At 35.6% G+C, this 13042-nt stretch overlaps 1 protein-coding gene across 3 annotated transcripts in view; it reads right to left on the bottom strand.

Annotated features, from left to right (window-relative positions):
- SCFD1 (sec1 family domain containing 1) overlaps positions 1–13042 on the bottom strand; it is a 118224-nt gene that overhangs the window by 46270 nt on the left and 58912 nt on the right. For all 3 annotated transcript variants that reach the window (XM_036735083.1, XM_036735085.1, XM_036735084.1), the window contains 2 exons: positions 9190–9271; positions 1450–1546 (listed from right to left, as the gene is read on the bottom strand). In XM_036735083.1, coding sequence (XP_036590978.1) covers positions 1450–1546; positions 9190–9271 — 179 coding nt within the window. The remainder of the gene's footprint in view (positions 1–1449; positions 1547–9189; positions 9272–13042) is intronic.

Here is a 13042-nt window from a genome sequence, read left to right as displayed (position 1 = left end):
GTCTCCTGAAGCAATTTTGGGCTTATTATGTATCATCCAAGCCATTTTATAGAATGACCACAACTTTTTGACTGCCATAGTTCTGACTATAAGGACTAATTCCTATTGGGTTGATAGATTCTTTTGACAGAGAATACTGAGAGCCTCTGAAATAACTCCTAGGGTGAAACATTAAGGGTTAGGGGTTAACTTTAAGAAGAAACTTCAACATTAAAGCGGAACTAAATGGCAAACTCACAAATGTAAGTACTCTGGTTTTGGGGACAGAGCCTCCTCTGCCACCTAAGGAAGCATGGTACAGAGGAAAGAGGCTTGGCATTCAAATTCCAAGGGCTGGAATCCTGGCTCTGCTCTTTACTACCACCAATGTGACCTTGGGCAAGTCATTTCACATCTATGTGTCTCAAATTCCTGTCGTAAAAGTAAGGGGGTTTGATTAGATGTCGTTAAGACATATTTAGACTTGTCACAAAGCTATGTGGCACAGTGAATAGAGCACCAGTCCTGGAGTCAGGAAGACCCGAGTCCAAACTTAGCCTCAAACACTTTCTAGTTTTGTGAGCCTTGGCAAGTCACTTAACCCTGTTTGCCTCAGTTTCCTCATCTGTGAAATGAGCTGGAGAAGGAAATGACAAACCACTCCAGTTTCTTTGCCAAGAAAACCATAAATGGGATCACAAAGACTCAGACACAACTGAAATGACTGAACAGAAACAACCTCAATCCCCAAAGAGTATTAAGCCCCGTGCCAGTTACGTCTGGATGTAATTATCTGAACTGGTCATAGCTTAAAAATCTAATCCTGATACTATAGGCTCTTATCCTCAAAAAGCAAATAAACTTCATCAACTCCTCACTTAACTCAATTTTTCTCTCTTTTTGCATGGTGGTCCTCGCCCTAAAAATAATCTCATTCTTCCCGGATGTTACAGGCCATTTCAGATCCACCCAGCAGGCACCAAAGGTTTGGCCTATGGATTTTCTCTGAAAATACTCTAGCCAATCAGGAATGGCCATTGTACCTTGGTGCTCCTTCTCACACACACTGATGAGACAACTAATATGATTGCAAAGAGATAATGACCCCAATCAAACGATTTCACCCCCAAAATTACAAAGATATTTCACTTCTTCACAGTTTCCTAAAATTAACTGAAAAAGAGCAAGACTCCCAGGTATGAGGAAAAAAAATTATTTTAAACTAGTACACTACGTTCAAATACTACAGAAACAGAAGATTTCAATTAAACACAAACGAAAGTCATGTTCGTGTCCAAAGCTCCCTAAACAACACTGGTATAGTTTTACAACATCAAATGTCTTATCTAATTAACTTAACGATGCCACTGGTCCTGAAGAAACGGAAGTTCTATTGAGAATAGGCTCAAGCTTTAAATGATGGGCTCATCCAACTTGAGCCAACATCAGCCTCAGATTTACGGTACTTACCATCAGGGTCAGAGATCATGTCTAGAAGAGATTTGTCCAAGGTGGTCTTGCTCATTATCTTTTCTTCATACTCAAAATATACATCTAGTTTTCGAGTCTGTTCCAAAATGAGCATGAAAAAGTAAATCACATTAGAAAAGCACATAGATATAGCCTACCTGGTCTATAAAATTCTCAATGTTCCATAATCATTTTTAAAATAACTCATTCTTCACTGATAATTTTGACAATGCCATTAATACTATCAGACTGCATGTTTTTATTCTGGCAAATTTTAAGATATTCACAGCATAGATGTAAGAACTGGCTGCAATTAAGCAAATGGTGGCTTAACTTTAATTACTGGCATATAAACAATAAGTACTCTTATGTCATAGCCACGCTACCTAAAGGACTTGGTAATTTTATCTATACACATGTATGTATACGTGTGTATATGTATTTATGCATGCATGTATGTATATGTGTATGATAATTGATTTCCAGGATTTCATTTTTAGTGAAGGACAAAAAGGGACTTTCATATATTGCCTTCCATTAATTTCAAATAAAGGCTATTAATCTACAAGCATACTTTGCTGTTTATCCACAAACAAATGACCATTTTAGGATCTTTGCACTCTATAGTTAAGGGTCACTGAACTTGGTTCACTTCTCCAACATTTTTCCAACTTTCTGAAATGCAGAGAGCTAAGATTTTATTACTTATTTATTAAAGTATTACAAAAAGGAAATTAGATCAAAGGCTTTTACAGCTTTTTTTTTTAAATTAAAACTATTAGGGAAGGGATGGGCAGTAACAGGAAGCTCAAGGAAGGCATAGAGTTTCTGCTTGGTATATGGGAGATGGGGAGGAGAAACTATTCAACTTTTATTGTACTTCTGTTTTCTCTCTGAGGGGAGAATGATGTTTAGGCTAGGGAAGGACAGAAGAAAAACGGTATCACAGAATTTTAATGCTGAGAGGAATTTTAGGAGCCATCTAGTCCAACCAATATCTGAAAAAAAAAATCCCCATTACACTTGCTAAATGGTTATCTAATCTCTGTTTAAAGACCTACAATGAGAGGGAACCAATGAACTTGTTTTGTTTAATTAATAATATCTGTTACTAGGTTTGTGTTTTTCTTCCCATTGGTGGGAATAGTCTGGAGGAAGCCGAGATCAGGCTTGGTTTTGTTTTTTTTTTTTTTTAAAAGGAAGAGTCACTGATTTAAAAAAAAAAAAAGTGCAGATGAGAAGGCCAGAATCACGTACAAGCAGGACAGTTTTGGAAGTTATAGACTAATTTTATTATATATTTAAAAATGAAAACAAGCTATGTATAAGAGATTCACAGTTTCATAATCTTCTTTTTCTGTATGTAGAATTGCTTATTTGGTACTATTCTCAGAAATAAAATTTTTTTAAAAAGAGAAATCACTTGCTACCTTCCTGTGGCAGCCCTTTCGAAAAGGTTTGACAGTTAGCAAGTTTTTCCTTACATCAAATTTACAATTTTCTCCTTTGCAAATCTACAAACTTCCTTTGTATAAAATCTCTCTGCTACTTCCTCCCATTGCTCCTAATACTATTTTTATCCAATGTATTATTACATATCATATATCATTATTACATATAATAATGATATTGTTATTAACACAATAATTCTAATCCCTCAATCGGCCCTTGAGACACCTGAAGATAATTAGCATATTATTTTGAGTCGACTCATCTCCAGTCCCTTCTGCCTTCGACAGCCTAGACTCTCCTCATCCTGGCTGCCTCTTCTTTATGTTCTACAGTTAGATCTAAGTCGTGGCATTCAAAGGCAGTTAACAATGGGATTATCACTGCCTTCTCCTTGGAAGTTATGCCTCCCATTACAGCACAATAGCAGCTTAGCTTTTTGGCTAACAAAGAAAAAAGTCCAACAATACATGAAGAGATAGCAAAAAGGCAATCAATTCCCTTGAATGACTTCAAATCACCTAACTCTAACCCTAAAGTATAACTCAGAGTAGTCAACAAACTTGCAGAAGAAATCATTCAACCTCTCTCTGACTGTAGTCCTCGAGGAATCAAAGTGAAAGGAAGAAGTCTCCCAGCACCGGAGACAACTGTTCTAACAATCTTCATGAAAGGAAAGAAGGTGGCGGGAGTCTGAATGACATTGATTCTATAATGGATTACCAAAATGACAGCTTGGAAACATTTAATGAAGCACATAAGCTTTTGCCAAATTAATATTTTCTTTTAGGCAGGGTCATCTTGTGGCTCCAAGAAGCTCCTGTTTTAGCAGACAGCCTAAACCAAATCTGATGATGACCAAAGGGTCTCAAACTCGTCATTGAGTTAGGCGGATGTCTATCCCAAGCTTACGAAGACTTCCCCCAATGGAATAGGCAGATGAGAACAATCTGTTCCAATGGCCATGAAGGCAGATGAAGCAGGCACTGTGGAGCGCTTAGAACTTGGTCAGACAATAAAGATGCCGAGGTCATCCACTGCCTCGTGGGCCCCCATCAGTCATCCTGACTTTTGTCTCGCCACTGGACTTTGATGACTCTGGAAGAGAGAGGTTGAGGCTGAAGACTGTGCAACTCTGCCTCACTTAAATCCAATTCGCCCACAAGTCAAGACATCACCCTCATGATGTCACTGGTTCCCTTGGAAAATGAAGGACAAAAACAACCCAATGTCATCGTATTCTTATGGACAAGATGGGGTGATCTCAATGCAACGGCAGTAGGTCTGGAAGAGACTGGTCTGATCCAAAATGATGGTCAGTGGATTAACGTCAATCTAGAAGGGAGATTCCCAATATAGTATAATAAAGATCTGCTGCTATCTCTGTCCTGTTGAATATTTTTATCAATGACTTAGGTGAAGGCATAGATGGCATGCTAAAGGATTTTGGATAATGCACAGATGAGAAGGATAATTGACAAATTATGTAACAGAATCAGGATTCAGAAATATTTCAAGAGGCTGGAAGGATGAGTTGAAGCCATTCTCCCAAAATAAACTTAAGAGGGATAAATATAAAACTTCGGACTTGAATTAACAAAATCAATTGTACAAGTATAAGATAAGAAAGAGGTTGATAGAAGGTAGTTCATGTGAAAAAAGATGGGAGTTTTAGTGGACTGGAAGCTCACTGAGTCAACAGTTTGATATGACAATTGGAAAAAGCAAATCTGACTTGAGGATAAATGAACAGAACGAAGGGGGTGAGTTTGAGTCCTTCTGGTCTAGTAAGACCACATCTATGACCAGTTCTAGGTGCCACATTTTAGAACGAGCACTGACAAGCTCCAATATGTTTAGAGATGGGCACTGAGAATGAGTAACATAAGAAATGGCCACTACCTTAAGGGGAACAATCAAGTTCTAAGTATTTTTGCAAAGCATCTTATGAAGGTAGCTTGGCATAGTGAATAAAGTATCATTCTTAAGTTCAGGAAGTTTTTGTTGTGATTCCAGTTGTTTCAGTTGTGTCTAACCCTTCATGACCCCTTTTGCTATCACAAAAAGCCCTGTTACAAATATTTTGGTGCATATGCGAAATTCTTGATATTAATGTCTTCCTTGGGGTGTGAGCCTAGTAACCTTTGGGTCAAAATATATAGAAATTTCAGTCCATAAAAATACCCTTCCTATTTGCTGACGGTTTCTAGAAACCTGGCAAAAATACTAATAAAGATAATGAATATTTTCAGAAGGATTACAGGCTATAAAATACACCCCTCAAAAATCAACAGTATTCCTGCATAATATAAGATCCAATAGAGAATAAAGACAGGAAATCAACAACACACTTACAAGATCGGGAAGTTTAATCTAGACCAGGTTTGTATTACAGACACTTTTGGACTCCTTTTCAGAATAATCTTTTAACATACTTAAAATAAAATACAAAAGACCACAAAGGAAATCAATTTTTTTGAAATAAAGTTATCAAGATATTTTTAAAAATTCATGGATCCTCTGAAATGTCTCCAGGGGTCCTCAAGAAGATAGAAGCCCTAGTCAAGATAGCTAATTCATTTCAAAAAGATATGGGGTTTTCAGCAGACTACAACAGAGTCAATATATTAATAGTGGGATATGGCAGCCAAGAAAGTTAATGCAGTTTTGGAGCGCATTAGGAAATGTAGTTTCTAGAACAAGGAAGTGTTCTCATTACCTTCTGCCCTGGTCAGATTATATTTGGAATACTGTTTACTGCTGGTCACCCCAATTTAGGACCGACACTGGTAAGCTTGAGCATGTTAAAAGTGGTGCAACTAGAAGGAAGGGTCTTGAATTCAGGTAGTATGAGGATCAGGTAAAAGGACTTAGGATTTTTAGCTTAGAAAGGACTTGGGTGACTTGGAAAGGACTTAGATCAAAGTCATCTTCAAGTATCTGAAGGACTATTTTGTGAAGGAGAATATATACTACTTGAACCCAGAGTATAAAACTAAGAGCAAAATGTGTTAAGTTGCAAAGAAGCAAATTTAGGCTTGATATAAGGGGGAAAAAACACCTTTCTAATTATCAGAGCTCTCCAAAGGTGAAATGGACTACCTCGTAATGGAGAGAGTCTCCTTCACTGGTAGTCTTTAAGTGAAAGCTGGGTGACCACATCAAGAGTATTTTACATTGGATTTTTTTTTTTTAAGAATAGGTTAGACCTCTGGGTTCATTATAATTCAGATTCTGTTGTTGTATTTCACGGTCCCAGAATTAACTGAAAGGTATAAAAATATCCTATTGTATTTAATGTTTGTTAACTATTAAAGAATAACACAACGAAACCTGATTTGGTAGAAAGGCTGCTCCCATGCAAATGACAAAATTTTATGTTTCCATGGAAAATAACAATTCCTTTCCATCCAACAAACATTTATTGTTGACTCTGTGCCAAGCACTGTGCTAGGTACAAAGGACACACACACAGAAAAATGAAATAGTCCTCGGGCCCTTGAGAAGCTTACATTTTACTGAGGTAGTTTAATGGCATAGCATGTAGAGTAGGAATAGAACTCATAGATCCATTTAATTTAACTCCCTCCTTTTATATATGAGGAAATTAAGGCCCAGAGAAGGAGAAGTTCAGTCTAGTGGCTTCACTCCAGACTCCAAATCCTTCCCATATATCTGTATAGCCCATACATCTATATATAGTTGACAGCTGTCCACTACAATTTAGAGCTCTACCACATTCCTACCCAGTTCAGTAGGTCTCTGTTTGAATCTTCTGCTTCTCTTGGTCATATCTTAGCTATACAAATTATCTCCCTTCAGACTGACAGCCTGCTTTCAGACCTAACCAGCTCCTGACTTTGTTATCAAGTTCAGGCTTCAATGGTTTTTCTGATCCTACGGTTCTACTTGGGAACACCCCTGCTAAAGGTATTTTTGCTATCTTAACAGAATGTCCAGGGCTAAATCTAAACAGGGATTCCCCCATAGATGGTGAGATCCTCCAAATGCTTGATTTTGCAGGATGCCATACTGATTGTATCACATGCCAGAAAACCTCCCAAAGGAGAACAATGATCAATCACTTGAAAGACCAATCATCCAAAAGGAAAACAAAGAGATGGCAATCAAGTTATGTAGATAATGAGGAAAAATTGTGTAACTTGTGTTGGTAAGCAAAATGGACTCTTAGCACTTAGTTCAACCAAGTGCCCTTGAAGAGTTTGGCTTTTGTTTCCTTTGAGTAATTCAGTGTATTTTATTGAGTCTTACTAGGTGCCCAAACCCCTATTACGTGTAAAACCTATGTGAGTGTGGATTGGTAACTAAGGTGGGGCCCAAGGTAGGGCTAACTAAGGGGAGGTGCTAACTCCAGAGCCAATCATAGGAAATCTGACCTCCTCAATCAATCCCACTAGGGAATAAGTTCTCCTGTTGGGGGGTACAAAACCTGTTATCCCAAAATGGTCTTTAAAAATTACTAAGGTGATGCTCAGTTTTGTAAATCCAATTCCTGCCAGTTCAAAATGATTAGCTCTGCCAGCATCTGATCAGATTAGAAACAACTAGAAACTGAGTTCTTAAACTTTGAGATAAATGACCAGGCAATGAGGATCAGTTTACCTGAGTCTAAACAAACTTACAGGGTTATCAACTGTTGTTAGTACAAACTGACTCTAAGTCATATAAGAAATCTAAAAGCATAAACCAATGATTTTCACAAGTGATGTGTCCCCTCTGCTCTTTAGCACACTTACTGTTTAGCTCAATTCTTTAACCCATATTATCAAGAATGAATTAATGTAAACTTGTGGAAGCTTTATATCTGAATTTACACAGGCAGAATGAGAAAACAGGCTATTCTGGACCACACAATCACACTTTATAGTATATTCTGGTTTGGTCACACCAAATATCTGACTAATCATTACGCTGTATGTTCTGGGAACAGGAAGCAAAAAGTACAGTTAAAAAAACTTAACTGAAATGATTAAAATACTCTAAAAGATAAACTGAAAGAACTTAAAGAATTTAGCCATTTTCATAAATGATCATAACTGAATATTTACCAAGGTCTGCACTTCAGCTATTCTGGGGGATAAAATTATGTTTTCTGCATCTTAAACAAGATTAATGTATCTCTTGCCCGTGATCTGGACCTGTAGTGATGACTTTTGTCACTAGATAGTTCTTCTAATACACCTCCAATACACATCCTATTAACTACACCATTTCCATATCACACACTGAACTCAAATCTTCCTGAATAGTTCTACATTCTATAGTGATGTCGTAAAAGGTAATGTGTGTGTGTGTGTGTGCGCATGCGTGTGTATATCAAGAAGACTTACTGTACAAAACGCAATGGGATGAACAAAAGGAAGAGTTGAGTTACTGACTAGGAAATAATCTGAACAAAAATTTTATTGAATGTCATATGTTTTGATACATACTTACTGTTTGTTACTCCCTAGTTCTCTTTGATCTACTAAACCCAGTAAATATTTATAGGCTAGTTTCAGAAATTAAAGTTTTTTTAAACTTCCAGGAAGCAGCACATTTGTCCTGGTGAGCAGTTTTTTAAGCATCCCTTTAGAATCACATTTAATATCATATGGTAAACTGGGATGATCAAAAAACATTTTAGAAGCACACTACTATGCCAATGATGAAATGAAACTCGCTGAATTTAAGCTTCGTGTCCAAAGAAAAATGAATAGTGAGGTACTGAAGATTTGATGTATGATAAACTGAAATGAGGTAACCATGGACACGGAAAAATTATTATAAGAATTTACTAACTTGGGGCAGCTAGATGGCGCAGTGAGTAGAGCACCAGTCCTGGAGTCAGGAGAACCTGAGTTCAAATTTGGCTTTAGACACCTGACACAATAGATGTGTTACCTTGGGCAAGTCACTTAACCCCAATTGCCCTGCCTTCCCCCCTCCAAAAAAATAAAATAAAATAAAATAAATACATTTAAAAAAATTTACTAACTTGAGAATCAATCTAAACAACACATACAAAAGAAATGAACTTCGTACGAGAAATATCGTCAATAAAAAAATGTGAAGTTAACTGATTCCTCTGTAACCGAAGTACTCAAAGTCAAGAAACAGTATGGAGTGTACCAATGTTATGAAATGACTACCTGAGATTCCACTTTAGGAAAGGGGGGGTCTTAAAATTATATTGCTGGTAGTTAGAGTTCTTCAGTTTATCATCATTAGAATAATGTGGACGAATATAATGCACACTTACAGAACAAGAAAGGTTTTACTGAATTGTACCTTTATGTGTTCTAAAACAGCAGTGGCAACATTAGTGTGAAGATCGATGAGCCTCTTCTTTTCAAGAAGTTCTGGGAGAGAGCTAAAGGAATAAAGGAACCTGAAAATTATTCCTCATGTCTCCAAGAAAATAATGTATCACAATAAACATTACGCCTGGGCTTTTCTTCTAATGGAACTGAGAACAGTAAAATGACACAAAAAACCAGTTTGAATATTTCCTAACAGCTACTTCCAATCTCTAATTAGGAAAACTGTCAGTCTATATATATGTTTCTCCTTAACTAAAAAAATAATCTGGCCTTAAATATCAGCATTTCCAGAATCTCAGCTTCTGCCTCTCAAACTGGGAGATCTTAACCAAAACAAGACACTATAGTTTTTTCTTCTTTTTCAGAAATGTTTTAACCTGAAAATTAAATAGGAACATCTCACTATACTAAGAACAGAAAAAGAGGACTATATATGGAACTCTGAACTCTTATTGTTTACACCTTTAAAAATGTACATTAAAAAGAACCAAAATCCACTTGCTGATGGCCCCTTCTGAAGCTGCTTTTGCCTTCTGTGTATTCTGTAAAAATTTTACTGATATTCTTTTCTTTCTTTTCCTTTTGCAAGTGGATTTTGCCAGAGCAGATAGTGTCCTTGGGTTTACTGAACAATATGTGAGTATATGTTCTTTACTTTTGGATCCTATTTACCTAATCTGCCCGGATAATGAGCTTTTCTAGATTTTAAACAGTACCAAACAGTTAGAATGATAATAGTATGGTAATATAGTGATGATCTAGTACTGGCAGGACCCTTTCCTTCTACCCTTTTTTTCATTATTTCTCTGGAGATTTTTATTCAAAATCAATCTTGTTACTCTTTTGTACGCTTCATAAACACTTGTTTCCTTCCTTCTTTTTATCTAGTTCTACAAAGTAACCCTCCAGTAATTTGTATGGCATCAGAGCTGTAAATTAATTTAGCTTTTCTCAATATTTTATTATTTTAGCAAAACCCAAGCAAGACCAATTCATTTTTCCAATTATTTAGATCATCTTCTCTTATATCTGTAAAGAGCGATTTTTAATTATATAATTTTCATGTGTATTTTTTTAATGCAGACTTCCAGATACTTTCATAAAATCAGTAATGATTCTGAATGGACTAGCTTTTTTCTCTTTTCCAAGCAGGTTTTATTGGAATACATAAAGAAGTCAATGAGTTCTGTGGGTTTAGTTTACATGTTGCTGCGCTACTGAAGGTGTTTTGATTTAGTTTTTTTAGTTTAGTTCTCTCTGGAAACAATGTGCAAAAAGCAACAGATGTTTCTTCTTTGCTATGCTTATTACCTCAATTTCTTTATCTTGCTTCACTGTAATACTTAGCATTTTTAGAATTCCATCCAATACCAGTGACAGTGGAAATCCTTCATTTATCCTATATTGTAATAGAAAAACCCTTTTGGATCTCTCTATTACGTATAATAACGCCTAGGTCTTAAGATTAAAAAGACATTGTTTACAATATTAAGAAAGGGTTTGTTTATCCCTATGCTTTCTAATGTTTTTAAAATATATTTTCTCAAAAGCCTTTTATACTTCTATTAATACACTATGATTTTCATTGTTTTTGTTATCAATATGGTTTATTGTATTTATAGTTTTCCTAACATTCAACCAACTGTGCACTGTTGGCATAAATACAACTTGATGGTAGTGAAAATCTGTTTTAAAAATATTGCTACGGTCTCTATACCTCACTCAGTATTTTCTGAATTAATTTTCATAAGAGATATCAGTCTACAATTTTCCTGATTTTAGTTATCTTTTTATCAGGACTGTATTTTTCTCAACAAAGGAGTTTTAGTGTGACACTTGAGTTGTCTGCTTTTGTTAACAATTTGTGAAATACTAGTTTAATTGCTCTTCAGATGCTTGAAATAATTCACTCAGAAATCTGACTAGCCCTACAAAATTTTTCTTTCAGGTTTCTTTTGTAAGTGGGTCAATTTATTTTTCTGAGACTGGGTTTTTAAAATTCTCTACTTATCGTTCTGTTAATCTAAGTTTGTATATTTTTACAAATTCATCCACTTCATTCATTAGTTTTGCTGAAATACGACTGCGGAAAAGTTTTTAGTTATTTACTCTACTGTTGTGATTCCTCCTCTTTTCCTTTTAAGTATAGTAATTTGGTTTTCATCTTTTATTTCTATCAAATTAGTTAATGGTATTTCCACCTTATTGGTTTTTTAAGTTCCTTGTTATATTTATCAAATTAAATTTTTATATTTTTTCAATTCTGATGATCTCTTCCTCGATTTTTACTATTCTCATTCTGCATTTAGTTGGTTTAATTGTTTAAAATGTTGCTTTTCTAGTGCTTTTAGTCGCATATCCAACTGAGTGATCAGTTAACTCACTCTGGCTAAAGAAAATATTGAGAGATATAAATTTTCCTCTAGTGCTTTTGCTGCATTCCACAAGTTATGGTACATTCCCTTACTATTATTTTCTTTGATGGTAGGTTTTACAATTTGTCCTTTGATCCAAATTTTCTTTAGGATTTTATTATTTAGTCTCTATTTAGGTTTGAATTCTTTCTTGAAATGCCCTTTATTGACCACAATTTTTATCGTATTGTGGTCAGCAAAGAGTACTTAACACACATTTTTTTGTGCATTTATGAATTTTTTTAATCCCCTAGCATATTTTTACAAAGGTGCCACCCAAATCTGACATTTATATATTCTCTTTTTTATCACCAAAAATCAAAATTTTCCAAAATTTTATTCATGGGCTTCTTTCCATAATTGTCTTTTTGTTTAACTGGAAATATGCTTTTTAGCACTATTTGTTGCTGAAAGAGCCTTTCTTCTCATCTTTATGCCACATATTTGTACCTGTATTAGATTCTTTACTGTTCAGGGTATCTTTATTCCCCTCTACTCTCTCCAAGGTTATTCTTCAACATAACTGTGCCAGAGATAAAAAATAATAAAGGCAGAGAAAGCTATAAGTAAAATTTTAAACTGGGATTGGTTTATCTTTGGTGCTTTTTTCCTGTCCCTCTTCCCTTTCTAGGTTGTAGGACATATGACAGCCCTTAGGCCACAGCCTGACCCTCATTTTCCTTTCCTAATTAAAACTATCGTGCCCTGGCTTTTAGTTCTTTGTCTCAACAGCAAAACTAAAAGTGCGGGGATTTTTTCATAGCATGAAACACAGTAATAATAATAATATTCTAATTATTCAGAATATATAGATAGCTTGGATTTATTCAACTAAGAGAAAACGTCCTGCCTTGGATGGCTCATTATAGCATGAAAGCTCTACACCAAGATGGAAGGGAACCAAGATGAATGTAGGACTGGTGAATACTGCAGTATAACGGGTCAGGTGGCACATGAAGTCCATCACAGCACTGAATGTATATAATTCTGCGAAATGATATTTTCTAGGTGCCAGACTAAGTTGTGAGAAGCCTAGTACTAGACTGCCGGATGATTAATTTTTTGGGCCATAGCAACACTTCAAGACCATTTACTACGATCTGGAAGGGCTGCAGTCTGGAGTGGTGAAAGTTACACCCATAGAGAAAAAAACAAAGCCCTTAGACAAAACATAAAAACAAATGGCATTTATACAATTATGTTTAAGGTTTATAAATGGCTTTATATAAATTATATTACAATCTTCAAGAGTATTATGAGACAGTCAACAAGAGAAACAAAATCAACTTGAAAATGTCCCCAAAAGCTCTTTAGATACAATACTTGGTTTCGTATCGTCGAAGATTTACTATTATTGGAAGCACTATCCATTACTGTAACTTTGTTTAAACTGAACTGAATAAAAAT

This window comes from Trichosurus vulpecula, chromosome 8 (assembly GCF_011100635.1).
Source record: "Trichosurus vulpecula isolate mTriVul1 chromosome 8, mTriVul1.pri, whole genome shotgun sequence".
In the NCBI taxonomy this organism is placed as follows: domain Eukaryota; kingdom Metazoa; phylum Chordata; class Mammalia; order Diprotodontia; family Phalangeridae; genus Trichosurus; species Trichosurus vulpecula.
The sequence above is the reverse complement of the archived record's forward strand: the minus strand, read 5'-3'. Positions and strand labels throughout refer to the sequence as shown.